At 47.5% G+C, this 21,149-nt stretch overlaps 1 protein-coding gene across 1 annotated transcript in view; it reads right to left on the bottom strand.

The window, feature by feature from the left end:
• LOC131815240 (epididymis-specific alpha-mannosidase-like) overlaps positions 1-21,149 on the bottom strand; it is a 47,972-nt gene that overhangs the window by 15,586 nt on the left and 11,237 nt on the right. Inside the window, exons 3-9 of the mRNA XM_059147233.1 lie at positions 20,322-20,427; positions 17,391-17,563; positions 16,527-16,615; positions 15,094-15,271; positions 2,945-3,143; positions 1,405-1,595; positions 353-491 (exon numbers count right to left, since the gene is read on the bottom strand). Of these exons, the coding sequence (XP_059003216.1) occupies positions 353-491; positions 1,405-1,595; positions 2,945-3,143; positions 15,094-15,271; positions 16,527-16,615; positions 17,391-17,563; positions 20,322-20,427 (1,075 nt within the window). The remainder of the gene's footprint in view (positions 1-352; positions 492-1,404; positions 1,596-2,944; positions 3,144-15,093; positions 15,272-16,526; positions 16,616-17,390; positions 17,564-20,321; positions 20,428-21,149) is intronic.

The following is a 21,149-nucleotide window of genomic DNA, read 5'->3' on the forward strand; positions in this document are numbered from 1 at the left end:
TCTGGTGTGTCCTCAGCTACACAGTGAGGACAAGAGCACCTCTTAGCTTACAGATTCTCCAGGAATAGCAGTAAACACTGTAAGCTGGGTGCTGAGCAAACACCTAACGCAGTTGGCTATTAGGACGGGCTTCAGTGGTGACCTCCCCATCTTCCCATCACACACAGAACATGGAGGCTCAGAGGAGTCAAGGCACTTGCCAAGCTCAGACCAAGGGCTCAGGGATGCACAAGGGATGTGTAGATCTGAAGCTCAGGTTGTTCGGGTCCTCTCCATGACCCCCAGCTCAGCTCAGAAGGGTTCAGAGCCGCCTCCCAGACATGTAGGGCCATCCCACAGGGGCCTTGCTTACCTGAGTATGCCGGGGTCCTGTCCTGGAAAATGGAGGCCATCAGTTCGTGCACACCCTGCATCCCTGACCTCAGATTCTTCATGTACATGTCTCTCACCTTGGGGGTCTCAGTCCCAGTGATGGCATCATGGTGCTGTACCTGGGTCCCAACCAGAGTGGGGGAAACTCTGGATCGGGCCTGCCTCTGCAGACCACCTCCTGGAGTCTGGCTCTCCTTCCCTCTCACCAGATTCTAGTGGAGCAGGTGGGCATCCCTACCATATTCCAGAGTAGAAAACGGAGGACCAGAGGTTTGATGACTTTGCAGAAACCCACTGAGTCCTCTAGCTTGGGCAGAAAACAGACATCTGCAAGGGACCCACCCCAGCTTCACCTCCGCTGTGCAGTCTGCCTGTGAGTGCCACTGGGATACTCCAGGCACCCTCCATTCTCTGTACCAAAGTGGACATGGGATGAGTTTGTCTTCCCCAAAGAGAAACTGAGGCCCCACCAGCTAAAGCTATGTGTCCTGCCTACTCCAATGGCTCAATCTATTCACTCCACTCCCAACACAGTGACACATTCTGTCAGTTTTCCCATCTGTACAGTGGGGACACATGAGACAGAACATTGGGAACAACTTGCTGTGGGGCAGCCACTGTGCCAAGCAGGTTATGTACATTCACACATTCAGTTGCCCCACCATCCTTGGGTAGGCATGAGCTTCTCAGTGTAGAGGGAGGGAAGTAGGGTTCATAGAGGGAAGTCCTGAGCCTGAGGACACACAGCGGAGTGGGATTGAATCCAGGCAGGAATGTAGAACACTAATGCTGCTTCTCTTTGCCCTTTGCCCTCTGGGTAAATTTGGCTCTAAAGCCTACTGAAACTACCAGTTGAAGGCTATCAGAGCATGGCTCTGGCCTTGGCCCAGGGTCCACCTGCACCTGCCATGGGACCACAGGCCACCTCGGTGTTCTTTTCTGAAACGTGGACATCTAGTGATCAGGGGCTGGGGAAGTGCACTGCACAGGAGGTTTCCAACCTGATCGTGTTGCTTAGAGGGGTGCCGTTACCTCAGAGACAGCCCAGCGGAGCTGCTGAAGCTGCTTCAGGGCCCAGTCCAGGTCCAGGTGCTGGTGGGGGACCGGCCACACAGAGCGTGTGAACATGGACTCCCCAGCATACAACAGAGCGCTGGCTCGCCTGGCCAGCCCCTTGAGCTGGTTGCAAGATGAATAGAAGCCGGTCCAGGCCTGATGTGGACCTGGAGAGAAGGGCTGGCAGTTGGCTTGAGTCTCCCTGGCCTGGGGGCTTCCTGAGATCTAGTCCCAGTAGAGCTAGGGAAGCTGGGGTCTGGGCTCTGGCTCTGCCTGGGTCACCTATGGGGGCTGCCATAGACTCCTTCTCCAGCCAGGCCAGGAATGGTCCAGGGATTCTAGAGAGGGGCTAGGGTAACTGTGAGGATCAGGTTGGGCTGGACCAGGCCTGGGATGGGGAACCAGAGAGCCCAGGGTGGACCTGGGAAACCTGGAACAGCCTGTGAGCCAAGGGCCTGGAACACCTCCCGGGAGCGGTGGGAGAGATGGGAGCCAAGTTGGCAGCACCCAGTTGACACAGGCCTTTGAGTGCTGGCATGTGACTCGGGGGCAATGGGGAGTCCGAGACAAGCCTGCAATCACTGGGGATCCACTGGCCACCCAGGGAGGTGGGATCGGGGAGAGCTGAGGGATCCCGTGTCTGCTGTGTGGACCTGCACATAGGGAATGACTCCTGACTAAGACTGGGTGGGAGGAGGGGGGCTGGGTGCCTCCTGGCAGCATGGCTGGATCCCACAGGTGGTTGACTGTCCCTCTTGTTCTTGCCTTCTGCCTTCTCCCAGGCTGGGAGTGTCTCCATTCCCTGATCTTCTCCCACATGACCTGAATTCACCAGGAAGGGTAGCCAGCCCTGTGATCCGGGGAAAGGCTACAGGCTGTATGGTCAGGAGACCACACTGTCCACAGCTCCTCCAGCAGGCTGAGTGTCCTGGTCAGGCAGGGGCGCCCTGCAGCCTAAGCTCTAAATCCCCAGTGACTCAGAGCAGGGACCAGGAATCACCACACCTGTCCACTCTCCACATAAACATTATCTCTCCTGGAGGGTTGCACCAAATCAAGCCCCTTCAGAACACCTGCAGGACATTGTCCTATCTCCTCCCTCCTCAGTGTAGCCCCGCCCACTTCAGCATAGCCGCGCCCACACTCACGTAGCCTCCCCTACCTGGACTGTAACCACGCCCACAAGGAAGTAGTTACACTTGAACTGCAAGTGTAACCCCGCCCACATCAATTTGCCCCTCCCACCTCAACTGTAACCATGCTCACAGCCTTGTAGCCCTCCTGGGTGAAGGCGGCCAAGGCCTTGTGGATGTGGAAATAGGAAGCTATGGAGCCCTTCTGTGAGTATAGTGTCAATCCTAGGATAGCTAGGTGGGACAGGATATGGGGGCGGGTGTGGGGAACAGGGGCCATCTCGGCCCCAGTGACCCTCAAAAGCTCCATCAGCATGGCAGAGCAGACTCGGTGGGCACCCTCCCCAACACCAGATCTACAACCAACCTGCACGGGGTCATACCTGAGGAATAGGGTAGGAAGTCTTGGTGCTCACGGACGTGCCAGGTGACATTGGTAGCTTGCAGTGCACCAAAGTATTTGGCCAGCGTGGCGTACTCCACAGAGATGCCAAGCCTGGATTTGTAAGAGTTGGTGTAGTCCAACAGAATGTCCATGTTGGCAAACTGCAGTGAAGCGTTGAAGAATTGCTTGTCGCACCCCTGCAAGCCAGGACACAGCACAAAACCTTGGAATTCCAGGGCAGAGCCCAGTTCAGGAAGAACCAAGTCCAGTCTTCATCACCCTCATCAGGAGCCCTCCCACTCTTCCTTGCAGAAGCTCCAACCAGCTCCTCAAGTACATTCTTGCACCTACCTACCTACCTTCCTCCTTTCCTTCCTTCCTAACCCTTTCCTCCCTCCCTTCCTTCTTTAATTCCTTTCTCCCTTCCTATATTCCTTTCTTTCTCTTCCCTACCTTCCTTCCTTCCTTTAATCATGTTTTATATCTCAGGTACTTATCTATCTTATACCTGGACATTTGTACCTTTTGAACACCGTCACCCAATTCCCCCACCTTCCCCACACACACACCTCTGGCAACCACAAATCTAATCCCTATTTCCATCAGTTTGGTTTTTCTAGATCCTGCGTATAAGTGAAAATATATAGAATAGATATTTGTCTAACTTATTTCAGTCTCTGAGCTATTCTGAACATATATCTGTATTACTAATTATCAACATCACTAATTATAATGATAAAATTATGTATATCTGTGATAATAGCTATGACTCACATTTGCTGACCTTGAGCTCACTTTCAAAATGTAAAGGCAAAGCATGAATAAATTCCTTCTATGTTAAAGATTGATTTAGCTATTTGACAGAGAATGACAGAAAGAGAGAGAGAACACAAGCAATGGGAGCAGGAGAGGGAGAAGCATGCTGCCCACCAAGTAGGGAGCCTGATGTTGGGCTCAATCCCAGGGCCCTGGGATCATAGGCAGATGCTTAATGACTGAGCCACCCAGGCTCCCCTAATTCCTAGTAGTACCTACCTATGAAGACTGAATCAAGAAGAAATAGGAAAGCTCAACAGACCAATTACTACTAAGGAGAGTGAATCAGGAATCCAAAACCTCCACATCCACACAAGTCCAAGACCAAACAGCATCACTGGTGAATTCTACCAAACATTTATAGGTAAATTATTACCTACCCCTCTCACACTTTTCCAAAGACACAGAAAAAGAAGGAACACTTCCAAACCCATAGGTTAGAAACAACATTACCGTGTTACCAAAACTAGACAAGGACACCACATAAAGGAAAATTATAGGCCGATGTCCCTGATGGATACAGATGCAACAATCCTCAACAGTTATTAGCAGGCCAAGGTCAACAATCTATCAGAATGATCATACACCATGATAGACTACAACTCACTTCAGGAATTCAAGGATGGTTCAACATCCACAAACTGATCAACAGGATGCAACAGATTAATAAAATAAAGGATAAAATATCTATGATCCTCTCCACAGATGCAGAAAAACCAACTGACAACATTCAAAATCCATGTAGGATAAAAATGCTCAAAAAGTGAGAATGGAGATAACATGCCTCAACACAATAAAGGCCATTATGGGGTCACCTGGGTGGCTCAGTGGGTTAAAGCCTCTGCCTTCAGCTCAGGTCGTGATCCCAGGGTCCTGAGATGGAGTCCTGCATCAGACTCTTTGCTCAGAGGGAAGCCTGTTCTCCCCCATCCTGCTTCTCTGCCTATTTGTGATCTGTCTGTCAAATAAATAAATAAAATCTTAAAAATAAATAATAAAGGCCATTATGACAAGTCCAAATCTAGCATCATACTCCATGGTGGAAATCTGGAAGGTTTTCCTGTGAGATGAGGAACTAGGCAAGGATACCCCTCTTGTCCACATTTAGTCAACATTGCATTGGAAGGCTTTGCCAGAGCAAGTAGGCAAGGAAAAGAAACAAAGAGCACCCATATGAGAAAGGAAGAAGTAAATGTGTCACTATTTGAAGATGGCATGGTATTACATATAAAAAGCCTGAAACACTCCTCTAAAACATGGCTAGAACTAATGAACAAATTCAGTCAAGTGTCAGGGTACAGAATGAACATGCAAAGTCAGTTGCACTCCTGTACCCTAACAATCCACTATCAGAAAAAGAAATTAAGAAAGAAAGCTGATGTGTAACTGAATCACAAGACTAAAATACCTAGGAAGAAGCTGAACCAAGGAAGTGAAAGACCTGTACATCAAAAACCATAAGATACTAATGAAAGAACTTGAAGAAGACACAAATAATGGAAAGATATCTTGCGCTCCTGGATGCCAAGATTTAATATTGTTAAAATGTCCACGAAATTCACAAATCATCATTTTAGACAAGAGGTCCTGAGGGCAGCTGGGGGGAAGAGATTCCTTACATACAGAAGAAAGTCCATCAGAATAACATTAGACCTGTCCACAGAAACCTGGGAAGCATGAGAGGGCTGGCAAGACATATTCAGGGCACTAACGGAGAAGAACATGCAGCCAAGAATACTTTATCCAGCAATGTTGGCATTCAGAATGGAAGGAGAGATGAAGAGTTTCTAAGACCAGCAAGGTAGTTAAAAGAGTATGTGACCATCAAGCCGGTACTACAAGAACTTTAATCTATAAAAGATTAAAGAACCCAAGAGTGACATAGAACAGAAATTTATAGAGACAATCTATAGAAACAAAGACTTCACAGGCAACATGATGTCAATAAAAATGTATCTTTCAATAATCATTCTCAATTTGAATGGCCTAAATGTCCCCATAAAATGAAACAGGGTTGCAGATTGGATAAAATGACAGATCCCATCCATATGCTGTCTACAAGAGACACATTTGGAACCTAAAGATACACCCAGACTGAAAGTGAAGGGATGGAGAAGCATCTTGCATGCCAATGGGCCTCAAAAGAAAGCTGGGTTAGAGATTCTCATATCAGATAAATTAGATTTTAAGCTAAAGACTGTAGTCAGAGATACAGAAGGACACTACATAATTCTTTTTTAAATTTAATATTTTTTTTTAGTGTTCCAAGATTCACTGTTTATGCACCGCACCCAGTACTCCATGCAATATGTGCCCTCCTTAGTACTCACCACCAGGCCCTTCCAACCCCCTACCCCTTCCCTCCAAAAGCTTCAGTTTGTTTCTCAGAGTTCACAGTCTTAAAGGGTCTATCCACCAAGAAGATCTAACAATTGTAAATATTTATGTCCCAATATGGGAGCAGCCAACTACATAAGCCAACTGTTAATCAAAATAAAGAGTCATATTGATATGAATACATTAATTGTAAGGGATCTTAACATGCCACTTTCAGTAACAGACAGTCCATCCAAGCAGAAAGTCAGTAAAGAAACAAGAGCTTTGAATGACACATTGGACCAGATGGATCTCATATATACTTACAGAACATTCCACCCTAAAAAAGCAGAATAATCATCCTTCTCAAGTGCACATGGAACTTTCTCCAGAATAGACCAATACTGGGTCACAAATCAGGGCTCAACCAAAAGATTCACATTATTCCCTGCATATTCTCAGACCACAATGATTCAAAACTAGAACTCAACCACAAGAAAACTTTTGGAAGGAATTCAAACACTCAGAAGCTAAAAGCCAGCATGCTCAAAAATGTTTGGATCAACCAGGTAATCAAATAAGATCTTAAACAATTCATGGAAACCCATGAGAATAAAGACACAGCTGTCCAAAACCTATGGGATATGGCAAAGGTGGCCCTAAGGGGAAATATATAGCCATCCAAGCCTCCCTCAAAAAACTGAAAAATCCAGAATACACCAGTGCTTTTTACACCTCAAGGAACTGGTAAACCAAGAGCAAATTAAGCCAACCCCACACACCATAAGGGAAATAATCAAGATTAGAGCAGAGATCAATGAGATAGAAACTAGACATACAGTAGAACACATCAATAAAACTAGAAGGTGATTCTTGGAAAGAATCAATAAGATCGATAAACCACTAGCCAAACTAATCCAAAAGAAAAGAGAGAGGATCCAAATTAATAAGATTATGAATGAAAGGGGACAGATCATGACTAACACCAAGGAAATAGAAACAATAATCAGAAATTATTATCAATAGTTATATGCCAATACAATAAGCAACCTAGAAGAAATCAGTGGATTCCTGGAAACCTATAAACTTCCAAGAGTGAAAAAGGAAGATACTGACAACCTGAGTAGACCAATATCTAGTAACGAGACTGAAGCCATGATAGAAACCCCCCCCCCCACAAAAAAGCACAGGACCTGATGTATTCCCTGGGGAATTGTAAGAAACTTTCAAAGAAGAAATAATACCTATTCTTTTAAAGCTGTTTCAAAAAACTGAAGCAGAAGAAAAATTCCAGACTTTTTTTATGAAGCCAGCATTACCCTGATTCCCAAATCCCCAGCATTACCCTGATTCCCAAAGATCCCATCAAAAAGGAGAATATCAGACCATTATCCCTGATTAATATGGATGTTTAGATTCTCAACAGGATTCTAGCTAGTATCATCCAACAGTACATTGAAAAGATTACAGACACAGAACAGAATAGAGAGCCCAGAAATAGACCCTCAAATAGACCCTCAAATCTATGGTCAACTAATCTTCGACAAAGCAGGAAAGAATGTCCAATGGAAAAAAGACAGCCTTTTCAATAAATGGTGCTGGGAAAATTGGACAGCCACATGCAGAAAAATGAAATTGGACCATTCCCTTATACCACACACAAAAATAGACTCAAAATGGATGAAGGACCTCAATGTGCGAAAGGAATCCATCAAAATCCTTGAGGAGAACACGGGCAGCAACCTCTTCGACCTCAGCCGCAGCAACATCTTCCTAGGAACAACGCAAAAGGCAAGGGAAGCAAGGGAAAAAATGAACTACTGGGATTTCATCAAGATCAAAAGCTTTTGCACAGCAAAGGAAACAGTTAACAAAATCAAAAGACAACTGACAGAATGGGAGAAGATATTTGCAAACGACATATCAGATAAAGGACTAGTGTCCAGAATCTATAAAGAACTTAGCAAACTCAACACCCAAAGAACAAATAATCCAATCAAGAAATGGGCAGAGGACATGAACAGACATTTCTGCAAAGAAGACATCCAGATGGCGAACAGACACATGAAAAAGTGCTCCATATCACTCGGCATCAGGGAAATACAAATCAAAACCACAATGAGATATCACCTCACACCAGTCAGAATGGCTAAAATCAACAAGTCAGGAAATGACAGATGCTGGCGAGGATGCGGAGAAAGGGGAACCCTCCTACACTGTTGGTGGGAATGCAAGCTGGTGCAGCCACTCTGGAAAACAGCATGGAGGTTCCTCAAAATGTTGAAAATAGAACTGCCCTATGACCCAGCAATTGCACTATTGGGTATTTACCCTAAAGATACAAATGTAGTGATCCAAAGGGGCACATGCACCCGAATGTTTATAGCAGCAATGTCCACAATAGCCAAACTATGGAAAGAACCTAGATGTCCATCAACAGATGAATGGATCAAGAAGATGTGGTATATATACACAATGGAATACTATGCAGCCATCAAAAGAAATGAAATCTTGCCATTTGCAACAACATGGATGGAACTAGAGTGTATCATGCTTAGCGAAATAAGTCAAGCAGAGAAAGACAACTATCATATGATCTCCCTGATATGAGGAAGTGGTGATACAACATGGAGGCTTAAGTGGGTAGAAGAAGAATAAATGAAACAAGATGGGATTGGGAGGGAGACAAACCATAAGTGACTCTTAATCTCACAAAACAAACTGAGGGTTGCCGGGGGGAGGGGGTTTGGGAGAAGGGGGTGGGATTATGGACATTGGGGAGGGTATGTGATTTGGTGAGTGCTGTGAAGTGTGTAAACCTGGTGATTCACAGACCTGTACCCCTGGGGATAAAAATATATGTTTATAAAAAATAAAAAATTAAAAAAAAAAAAGAAAAGAAAAGATTATCCACCATTAACAGGTAGGTTTGATCCCTGGAATGCAAGCATGGTTCAACATTTGTAAATCAATTAATATAATAGAACAAATCAATAAGAGAAGAGAGAAGAACAACTTGGTCCTCTCAATTGATGCAGAAAAAGCATTTGACAAGATGCAGCATCTATTCCTGACTAAAACATTTCAGAGTATAGGGATAGAGAGAACATTCCTCAACTTCGTGAAAGCTATCTATGAAAATCCCACAGCAAATATCATCTTCAATGGGGAAACGCTGACAGCCTTCCCGTTGAGCTCAGGAACATGACAAGGATGTCCATTCTCGCCACTGTTGTTCAACATAGTATTAGAAGTCCTACCAACAGCAATCAGACAACAAAGAGAAATAAAAGGTATTCACATTGGCAATGAAGAAGTCAAACTCTCTCTTCACAGATGACATGATACTTTATATGGAAAACCCAAAAGACTCCACCCCTAAACCACTAGAACTCATACAGCAATTCAGTAATGGAGCAGGATACAAAATCAATGCACAGAAATCAGTTGCTTTCTTAAACACTAACAATGAAAATATAGAAAGGGAAATTAGAGAATCAATTTCCATTTACTGTAGCACCAAGATCCATAAGATACCTGGGAATAAACCTAACCAAAGAGGTAGAGAGGAATTACAGAACACTCATGAAAGAAATTGAAGAAGACACAAAAAGATGGAAGACCATTCCATGCTCATGGATCAGAAGAACAAACATTGTTAAAATGTCTATACTGTCTAGAACAATCTATACTTTCCATACCGTTCCAATCAAAATTCCACCGGTATTTTTCAAAGTGCTGGAACAAACAATCCTGAAATTTGTATGGAACCAGAAGAGACCCCAAATTGCTAAGGAAATGTTGAAAAAGAAAAACAAAAGTGGGGGCATCACATTGCCTGATTTCAAGCTTTACTACAAAATTTACTGCAAGCTTTACAAGCTTTACTGTGATCACCAATTCAGCATGGTACTGGCACAAAAACAGACACATAGACCAGTGGAACAGAGTAGAGAGCCCAGATATGGACCCGCAACTCTAACATCAAATAATCTTCGATAAAGCAGGGGGGAAAAGCCAGTGGAAAAAAGAGAGTCTCTTTAATGAAAAGTGTTGGGAAAATTGGACAGCTCTGTGTAGAAGATTGAAACTCAACCATTCTCTTACACCATACACAAAGATAAACTTGTAATGGATAAAAGACCTCAATGTGAAGCAGGAATCTATCAAAATCCTAGAGGAGAAAATAGGCAATAACCTCTTTGACACTGGCCACAGCAACATCTTTCAAGACATGTCTCCAAAGGCAGAGGAAACAAAAGCGAAAATGAAAAGCTTCTGCACAGCAGAGGAAACAGTCAAAAAACAAAGAGGCAACCCCCAGAATGGGAGAAGATATTTGCAAATGACAGTACAGACAATGGGTGATATCCAAGATCTATAAGGAGCTAGTCAAATTTAACACACACAAAACAGATAATCATGTCAAAAAATGGGCAGAAGACATGAGCAGACACTTCTCCAAAGAAGACATACAAATGGCTAAGAGACAAATGAAAAAATGTTCATCATCACTAGCCATCAGGGAGATTCAAATTAAAACCACATTCAGATACCACCTTACACCAGTTAGAATGGCCAAAATTAACAAGACAGGAAACAACATGTGTTGGAGAGGATGTGGAGAAAGGGGAACCCTCTTACATTGTTGGTGGAAATGCAAGTTGGTGCAGCCACTTTGGAAAACTGTGTGGAGATTCCTTAAGAAATGAAAAATAGAGCTTCCCTATGACCCTGCAATTGCACTACTGGGTATTTACCCCAAAGATACAGATGTAGTGAAAAGAAGGGCCATCTGTACCCCAATGTTCATAGCAGCAATGCCCCCGTTGCCAAACCGTGAAAAGAGCCAAGATGCCCTTCAACAGACAAATGGATAAAGAAGACATGGTCCATACATACAATGGAGTATTATGCCTCCATCAGAAAGGATGAATACCCAGCTTTTGTATCAACATGGACGAGACTGGAAGAGATTATGTGAGTGAAATAAGTCAAGCAGAGAGAGTCAATTATCATATGGTTTTGCTTACTTGTGGAGCATAAGGAATAACACAAAGGACAGTGGGTGAAGGAGAGGAGAAGTGAGTTGGGGGAAATTGGACGGGGACATGAAGCATGAGAGACTGTGGACTCTGAGAAACAAACTGAGGGTTTGGGAGGGGAAGTGGGTACGGGATTGGGTGAGCCTGGTGGTGGGTATTAAGGAGAGCACGTATGGCCTGGAGCACTGCATGTGGTGCATAAACAATGAATCTTGGAACACTGAAAAAACAAAATGAAAATTTCAAAGAAACATAAAGATACAATAAAAAAAAAAGTCCATACCAAAGCAATCTACAGATTCAATGCAATTCAAATGGCATATTTCACAGAAATAGAATAGTCCTCAAATTTGTATTGAACCACAAAAGATCCTGAAGAGCCAAAGCAATCCTGAGAATGAAGAACAAAGCCGGAGGCATCACATTCCCTGATTTTGTACCGCATTATAAAACTGTGGTACTAAGAAGAGTGTGGCTTTGGCATAAAGCCAGACATACAGATCAACAAACAGATTAGAGAGCCCAGAAACAAAACCATATATATCTGATCAGTTAATTTGTGATAAAGGAGCAAAGAATATATACTAAGGAAATCACAGTCCCTTCAGTAAATGGTGTTGGGAAAACTGGACAGCTTCATGCAAAATTATGAAATGGGACTACCATCTTACACCACACATACAAACTACCTCAAAATAGATTAAAGATTTGAATACAAACCTAAAACCATAAAACTCCTAGAAGACAGCAGAAGGGGTATAGTCCTTGATATCTATCTTGGTGATGTGTTTTTTTTTTTTTGGATTTTACACCAAAAGTAAAAGCAACAAAAGCAAAACTAAACAAGTGGGACTACATTTTTTTAAAAACCTTCTGTATAACAAAGGATACCATTGATAAAATGAAATGTCAACCTACTGGATGGGAGAAAATATTTGAAGATCAAATATCTGATAAGGAATTAGTATCCATAATATATAAGAACTTCTAGAACTCAATACTCAAGACCAAGAAGATATGTAAGAGTAGAACAGAACACCTGACTCGACATTGTTCCAGAGGAGACCAGCAGATGGACAACAGATGCATGAAAACAAGGTCCACATCATTCATCATCAGGGAAACACAAAGGAAACCCACAGTGAGATATACCTGACAGCTGTCAGAATGCCTACTGTCAGAACAACTGGAAAGAACAAGTAATGGCAAGAGTGTGAAGAGAAGACAACTCTTTTGCACGGTGGGTGAGAGTGCACACTGGTGTAACCACTATGGAAAACAGTGCAGAGTTTCCTCAAAAACTGAAAAATGGAACTACCCCATAATCCAGCAATCTGACTATTTACCCAAGGAAAGTGACAATACTAATTTGAAAAGATGTATGCGCCCCTGGGTTCATTTCCATGCTCCTCTATGTCCTTTTATCCTGATTATTCACAGTTATCAATACATGGACACAACTTGAGTGTCCACCCATGGATGAGTGGATAAGATGTGGTACGGAGGTATGGACATGCAAGGCAATCATGCCCACTAAAGAAAGAAGGAAATCTCAATGCGGGGACAACATGGATGGGACAACTTGACAGCAGAATGCTCAGTGATGTAAGTCAGACAGGGAAAGACAAAAGCCTTGGGATCTCACTTATAGAATTATAGAATTAGGGGTAAGGAGCGGGTAAAATGGGTGAAGGAGTCGAAAGGTACAACCTTCCAGTTTGAGGATAAGTAAGTCCTGGGGATGTAAGGGACAGCATGGTGACTATAGGTAATAATATTGTATTGTATATTTAAAGTTGTAAAAGAATGGATCTTAAAGGTAAGCATTCTAGGAAGAAATACTTTGTAACTGTATATGACTGTGGATGTTAAGTAGACTTACTGTGGGGATCGTTTTTCAACCTAGACAAATATGGAATCGTTATGTTGCACACAAAATGAACATATGATATGTGAATTTTATCTCCATATAAAAGATAGAGGGGCACCTGGGTGGCTCAGTCAATTAAGCGTCTGTCTTCAGCTCAGGTCATAATCCTAGGGTCCTGGGATCTAGAACCGCAACAGGTTCCTGGCTCAGGGGGGAGCTGGCATCTCCCTCAGCCTGCCACTCCCGCTGCTTCTGCTCACTCTCTCTCTCATTCTCTCTTGAATATAAATAAATAAATAATCTTTTAAAATAAAAAAAAATGGAAGAAATAAAAAAGAGAGAGCGAGCTGTAGCATTAACTCAAGTTACCCCCAGACAGTCACGGTAATTCCCAGTTGTCCTTGTCGAAAGTTTGCAGAATTCACAGTGTGAGTCTGGGTGAAGCAGTTCCCAAGTGTCACATGGGTGTCTTATCTCATGGCCCACACCCTAGCCACACCCCACCAGCTCCCATCGCTTCCCTGAAATATCTGCAATTCCTGGCTTTTGGAACTTTCCTAAGGGAGGTCACTCCCAGCCTCTCATGAACAAAACAGGAAGGGAACATGAGTTCTCATGGGATCTGCAGGTGAGCCCCAGCCAGATCCATCCTACAAGCAGCCAGTGAGTGTGATGGACCTGCAGGAGCATCAGCTCTCACACTGCCTGAGGACGTGGATTCAAAGAGTCTATCCCCATCATCTCGCCTAGGAATTTGGTGTGAATTCACAACAAAGAGTGATGGGGAGAGAGAGGCTGCTCTGCAATATTCCTTCCCTGTCAGCTGTTCACAGACACCTGGTGTGGGGCTGCAGTGGCCCCAGATACACCTGCTGCAGTCAAGGGTCCTTCGTCAAACTGAGGCCAAGTCATGACTGGCTCCCACCAGGGGCTCCCTGTTTCCTGACAGCTGTCTCCACAAAGGGCACACTGGCATGCCATGTGCATGGGCCCAGACTCCACATGTACAGGTGCGGGACAGCACTGTGAAAGACCTCCTTGCATCCACTGATGGAGGGTCCAGAGCAGGACTGGCACGGTTTTGTGATCTGGACACAAATCATTGCAGCCAGGATTTCTGTTTTCCTTTGCAAATAACAATCAGCTTTTGAACTCCTGAGAAAGTATACACATTATTATTTTGTTTCTTTGTGTTTCTATGTGTTAAGACTCATATAAAGTCACATATAGTTGCATTTTGACTTAATGTGTTACAAAATGGGATGTTACCTTCAAACACTCATTTATTAATATATTCACACATATAAAGAGTAATGACAAATAAAAATGGCTAAAATACATGAAAACAAGAAAGGCAGTCAAGATGTAAGAAGACAGGCTAGGAAGTCCCCTGCTAGGGTATGAGCACGAATCTCCATCCTAGCTGCCCTACAATGTGGCTGTGCAGCCTCAAGACTATGCCTTGACCTCTCTGGTTCTCAGGTCCCTCATTTCCAAAATGGTATACCAGCCATGCTCGCATCCTAGGCCCATGGGGCACACTGAGTGTATGAGACAAATATATCACATGGAAGATGCCTGTGCGCTGGGGGTGCTCAGTGAAGGAGAACTCGGCGTGTGATGGTGAGGAAGAGGAGCAAGAGGAGGAGGAGGACGTCCGTGTCTGACACTGTCATGGAGCATGTCTCCTGTCGGCCCCAGATCAAGCCTGTGAGGCAGGACCTGTCATGCTCTCCACTTCAGAAATGAGGAAACTGAGACCCGGGGGTTAAGGCACACAGCGACAGAGCAGGGGCCAGGATTCCCGCCCAGGCCTCACATCCCAACACTTAAATGGAAAGAAGAGGAGGAAGGAGCTGAAGGGAGCTGGGGACTGGCAAGGGCCGGGGACTGTATTTCAGGAGGGAGAGGCTAGGAGAGTCCCAGGTGGTAGGAGGAGCTGGTGGAAGAGATGGATGCTGTGTGGTGGGCAGGGAAGAGGCATTGGCCAGGGGCTGACGCTGGCAGCCTGGCCCGAACCCTGAAAGAGCTTAGTTGGGTGAGAGCGGACAGGAGTCCAGGACTACGTTGGGAACACTGGGGTGTGGGACCCTGCCTTACCCAAGGCCAGAGGAGATGTGATGTCCGGAACCAGGCGGCCCGCTCCTTTACAAGGTCCACAAGGAGATTGACATAGTATCTAATGTTGTTCTCATCGACAGGCTCAATCATATCTGGGAATTTCCTATTTGGGGGAGGCTCTGGGGAGAGAGTCAAGCCATCCCAATGAAAGCCTTCCCTGCAGGAGAGTGAAGGGTTAGTGGAGCCCATCCATGAGAAGGGAGGCAGCTTGGGGTCCCGAAAGACAGGCAGGGTGCAGCCGGACCCAGGCAGCTCAGGGAGTGCAGACCACTTCTCGGGCCTCCTTCTCCCACCTGTGTGATGGGCAGCTCAGTGGTGGCTCACAAGAGCTCTGCAAGCAGATGGGGCATTATCCCATGTGTCATGATTCACCAGCCATGGGACACTGAACACAGCCCCTTCCCCGGGCACACATTGCCTCATCCACCACATGGAGCCCACAGTCTGTGTGTCCCCCCTTCCACCCCTGGAGATCTCCTGGGATTCCTTTCATCGCAGTATCCTTGGGGACACTATGGTGCCTATCAGACATGGATCCAAAGCCCTGAGCAGGGCTGGGGCAGGATGAGGTGAGAGAGGCACTGTGTCCCGGGGTGAATGGTAAGGGAGTGCTGAGTCTCCGTATGGGACATAGAGATAAGTTAATGTCCTATTTCAAAAGTCAGACTTAATGCAAAGCAAATTGTCATGAACAGAAGCCCAACATTTCTCTAAGGACAAGGGCAGGATTCTGGATTTTCCCTCTTGCCTCAGGCTCCAGTTTGGTCCACATGGCAGAGAACCCAAGATCGACCCTGTGGGTCGACGCCCCCATTAGGGTCCTTCCTGCCTTACTCTGGGCTGCACAAGGTAACATAGGGTGGACCCTGGACCAGCCGCCAGGAGCCGCCACTTGGACCCTCTCAGCCTGTCTCCTCATCCATAAAATGTCCTGATGGTTGTCATGAAGGATAAAGGAAAGATATCAGTAGACAACACTGGGCTCAGGCCTGGCACAGAGCGGAGCCTGACAAACAGGAATGATTGGTCCTGAAGTCCGTGTCTGGCATCCTTCTCGCCATCTTCCCTTCACCTTCCCCGCTAATCTCTCCTGTTCCAGGACTGGCAAGCCTGTTGCCCACAGCCTCCCAGGTACAAAGGGCCAGAGCGGGTTGAACCCAGGGCCTCCCACCCGAAGAGCCCTCAGGCTGGCTGCTCCAACGATGTGGAGACCTTGGAGCTGGCCACCCGAACCACCCAGACCCCGACACAGCTGACCATGGGGCCAGGGCTAAGTGGCCCTGCCCCGGTTTCTCCTTCTGTTAGCTGGAGCACTCAGAGCATCTGCCAAAGGGGTGGATGGGAGGGTGGGCTGTGTCTCTGGTAATAGAGGGAGAGTGCCTAGAACACAGGCCACCCCGGGAGGTGCTCACGAGCAGTAGCTGTACTGGTCCAAGACGTGCGTGAAGATCTCCTGCTTAGCCGCCAGGGATGGGGACCCTCGCCACACAAACTGTAGGCCCTGCAAATTCCAAGGGAACAGAGTAAAGGCCCAGGGGCAACACAGCTGCCATGGTTCCGCCTCCCCCAACCCCACCTGGGCCTCCCTCCAGGTTTCAGGACTCCATCCCCTCTGCGGGCTCCTCTTGACACCCTCAGACTCCCCACAGTCACATATGGTGGTGGAAACTGCCCTCCAGAAGGAGCCAGCCTTCACCTGCACCCTTCCACCTCCAGCACCACTGTCTCTGCCAAGGCCCGCTAGAGAAGCTCATTCTGGCTCTGCTTGAATACCTCCTGGCACAGGGAGCTGCCTGCCTCTTACAAAGCCTGCAGTCTGTTGCTTCATTGCCCTCATGGTTAGAACCTGGTCTGGGTCACAAAGGAGGGAGAATTCCTGCTTCTATTAAGAACTAGCCAGTGAGACGTTGGGACCACAGGCATGTTCCCTGATTCTTCTGTGCCTCAGTTTCTGCGTGGGAGAAAAGTGGAGGCCCCACCCAGCCCAATGCAGCACACAGTCAGCTGCAGGAGACGTGTGCAGATGTGGAAAGGGAGCTCAGTGTGCAGCGTGGACTGTCGTGGGGCTCAGGACGACGTTGCTTCTCTCGCCCACTAGAGCCCAAGTCCACCTTTGTCTGCTGCTGCCCACGGCAGCCTGCATTTGTCTCAGACCACTCTTGCCTGAGTCATGCTGGAGAGAATACTCGTTCCTCCAGGAGCATGGGAGCAGGCCCTGCACAAAGAGGGATAAAGGGAGTGGCCAGAGACAGCAGCGCATGTGGCTCATGACTCACTTGGTTTTTCTGCATGGCACCCTTCAGGTCATAGTCGATCCGGGAGATGACGTGGGCGTAGAAACCCGCCAGGGCAAATAGGGTGGGGGTCGTGGCAGAGGCGCCAAAGGGGTCGACTTGCCAGGAGAACCGTGGCCGGATCCCAAAGGTTTCATATAAGAACCCGTGTCCTTCTGCAAAGAGAGCACCGCCTTGCTGGTGACAGGAAGGGGGGCCCCTTGCCACCTGCTCGCTCAAGGTCCCTGCCCTTCCATGGGGCTAGAGTGTCATCTGGGGCTGGGCTGCAGGAGATCCTAACACTGAGGGGGCCATACCAGGATTCCCCGATGTTTCCTTTACTTGTTCATGATGTTAGAGTCACCACATGGGCCTGAGCCATTCCAGAGGACCCCAGGCCTGTTGGACAGAGCCATGAACAGAGCAGAGGCCAGGCCAAGTCAAGAGGGATGAGTGCTGGCAGGCGTCAGTGGCTGAGAAGTTCGAGGTGTGATGCACCCAGGAGTTGATGAGGACAAACCAGGGTGCACGGACCTAACACAGGACTCCTGGCCCTCAGGGATAGCAGGGGGAAGATGCAGAGAGTGCGCAAGAAGGAGAGGAGACCAGGAGGGAGCAGCAGAGGTGAGGAAAGATCTGGGGATTGTGAGTCAGGGATTATGAGGGAGTGGACAATAGCATCTCAGGAGAGAGGGCAGGTAGTACAAAGAAGAGCCCTCTCTATAGACAGGGAGCCAGAGCCAGGCAGACCTGATTGCTGCCTGTTCAGTATCCCCTTCTCCTGCACTCAGAGAATCCTCACTTTGTTCAGGGGGTGCCATCCCAACCCCAAAGGATGGATTGCCATTGGTCTCAGCTGCTCGTGGCGAGTTCATTCTCCTCTGGCAGATACTTGCTTTCTCAGCCTAGATGGAAGCCAGAGGTAGAGGTGGTCATGGACCCCAGTTGGAGCCAAAAAGATGTGTGCCTTAAGCTTGGTTTGCTTTGGGGAAAGATTTCCCACCTTCATTAAAAACAGAAAGTCAGATTGGCTGAAGGAGAGAAGTGAGCTGGGAGAAATCGGAGAGGGAGATGAACCATAAGAGACTATAGACTCAGAAACAAACCGAGGGTTTTGGAGGGGTGGAGGTGGGGGGTTGGGTGAGCCTTGTAGTGGTTTTAAGGAGGGCACGTATTGCATGGAGGACTGGATGTGGTGCATAAACAATGAATCTTGTAACACGGAAAAAAATAAATTTAATTTAAAAGAAAAACAGCAAGTCAGGACAAATGTCCCTTTGTCCCTTTTCTGACTTGAGTGGGAATATATGCCAGTATGATGCCTGGAGCTGGGGAAGCTGTTGGGGACCAGCAGGGCAGGTACATAAGACACAGGGAAACATCAATGAGCTGCCCAAGGGGACCCCAAACCAACCCACCAGTGCAGTAGGGGACATGCCCTTAAGACTCAAGTCGCTGCTCCTCAGGTTCCTGGCTCTCTACCACAAAGCATCCCGAGCCCCAGATGAAGAGGTGATTATTGAAGGAAACTGCTAATTATCCCATGGACCGGGGATACAGAAACCCACCCTCCCCCTCAGCTTCAGCAGGTGCAGAGTCCTTCAGCGAGACCATGCCTTCCAAGGCATGTGCCTTGCCCTGGCCAATAGGCTGTGAGCTCAGTGTCAGAGGCCATTCCCCAGCATCCCTTGAGGACCCTTCTGGTCACATGACAGAATCCTGGCCAATGGGACAGGAGAAGGAAGTTTGGCCTACACCCCATAGCATTCCTGCAGATGAGAGACACCTTGGGGTAAGGGCTTGGGGGCCTGGCCTGTACCTACCAATAGACAACCCCTGGACCACAGCTGTCCGGACCGTCACAGATGAATCTCTCCCTCCTGGCCAGACCTTTCCTTTCTCTGCACTGCGGCAGTGGCACCCCCACCCCTGACCCAAGCTGGGCTCTCCCCCTCGGGATGCAGGGGGGCAGGGGGTGCAGCTCTCGCTAGCGCACCTGCTGTAGTCCCACCTCTGTGGGGGGTCCCAGCTGGGGGCCTGGCCCCTCAGTGAGCGGGAGGAGGGGGCGCAGCCACACTCAGCTTTCCCTGGTCACGGAGTGCTGTGGGCAGGTGTCTCTCCCCCCAGAGAAGTGTCAAGTCTCAGACTAAGGTGGGGGTGGGTGGCCCTCAAGGGCAGGATTACAGGGCCCCCTCCATTCCCTCCTTCCCCGGCGGACAGCCTGTGGGGTTCTGTCATGGCAAAGAGACATGTCAGAGCGAGGAGGAGGGCCCGTGCCTCTGCCCACCGACATGCTGGAAGATGGGTGATGATGACAGGGGTGGTGGCGATGGTTGGGTGGGGTGCAGATGGGGGCAGTGCAGTCAGGACGCTGGTGGTAATGACGTTGGAAGTGATGATGGTGGTCATCGTGATGGTGACACAGGTGGTGTACACAGTGCTATGGCTGTCAGTGTGGACGGAGGGGGGAGTTGTTGATACAGGTGGTGGCCTGAGTAATGGAGGCAGAGAGGGGGGCCTCACTGGTGCAGGTGGTGCTGTGTGTACTGGTGGGGATGGCAGAGATGATGTCTAACCCTCACTGTTTATCTCCTGGGAGCCATGGCTCCACTTCATGTGCCCCAAGGAATTGTCCCAATTTGATCCTCACAAGTACCCTGTGAGGGAGGCTGTGCCATCAAACTCCTTTGGGCCATGAGGAAAGGGAGGTTCAGGAAGGGGACATCCCTTGCCCAGGGTCCTGGGGCTGGGAATTCGCAGACGCAGGATAGACCCAGGCCATCTGGTCTCAAGACCACGCTCCACACCCCTGCACTCACGTGGCCGCAGTGTCCTGCTCAGAGGGAAAGACTGGTCCAGAGCTGGGGCTCAAGAACCAGTCCCAGTGTGTTTGGAGGCCCCAGGATAACCTGAGGTGGGAAAGGGGGACCTAACCTGTGAGCTGCAGAATCTGGTCATCAAAGTGGGTCACGGCCTCGTCATGCATGACCTGGCCCCCGATGACAAACTCCAGGCGTCTTGTGGCCAGGAGATGGCGGACCTTGGTGACAAGCAGAGAGAACAAAGCCAGGTTAGAACCCCAGAGTTGGGCTAGGTCTGTGGGGACATGCCTCCAGTGTCTCATGGTGCCTTCCTCCACACTCACATGTGCTTTCATTCTGCAAGAGAATCAGGTCAGACCTGCCTCCCAACATCCACGCCAGCACCTGGCCCATGGCTGCTACTTGATCTGTGTTACCTCCACCTGAAACTACCTGTAGCTCTGTCTCTACTTCTGTCTCTACCACCTTGTTTACCTTTTCTTCTGTCTCCATGTCTGTATCTATATCTGTTAAATTACACTGATGAAATACTTCCGAAGTATCAAAAACTTGCAAGAACTGTGCAATCAGCTCCCATGGGTCCCTTCCCCAGTTTTATTCATTGCGAACCTTCTTTACCTTTTTGCCATAGCACCCCCCCCATCTTTTTATAGCTTGGTATGATTTTCTCTAAGCCATTCGAAAGTAACAGTTGGACATAACATACCTGCTCCCTATTCCTTCACTGTGTGTTTTGTCAGGACAGGGTAATTAGAGCCATAGTATAATTCTAAAAATTAGGACATTTATCATTAATGCAATACTGTAGCTAATCCAGACTTCATCCAAATGTTCCCAGTTGTTCAATGAATGCCCCGTTACAGGTGTGGGTTTAGTGCAGGTTGGGGTCTTGACTCCCCTGTCATGTCTCATCATTGTCCTGTATTCTCAACACTTCTTC

This window comes from Mustela lutreola, chromosome 1 (assembly GCF_030435805.1).
Source record: "Mustela lutreola isolate mMusLut2 chromosome 1, mMusLut2.pri, whole genome shotgun sequence".
In the NCBI taxonomy this organism is placed as follows: domain Eukaryota; kingdom Metazoa; phylum Chordata; class Mammalia; order Carnivora; family Mustelidae; genus Mustela; species Mustela lutreola.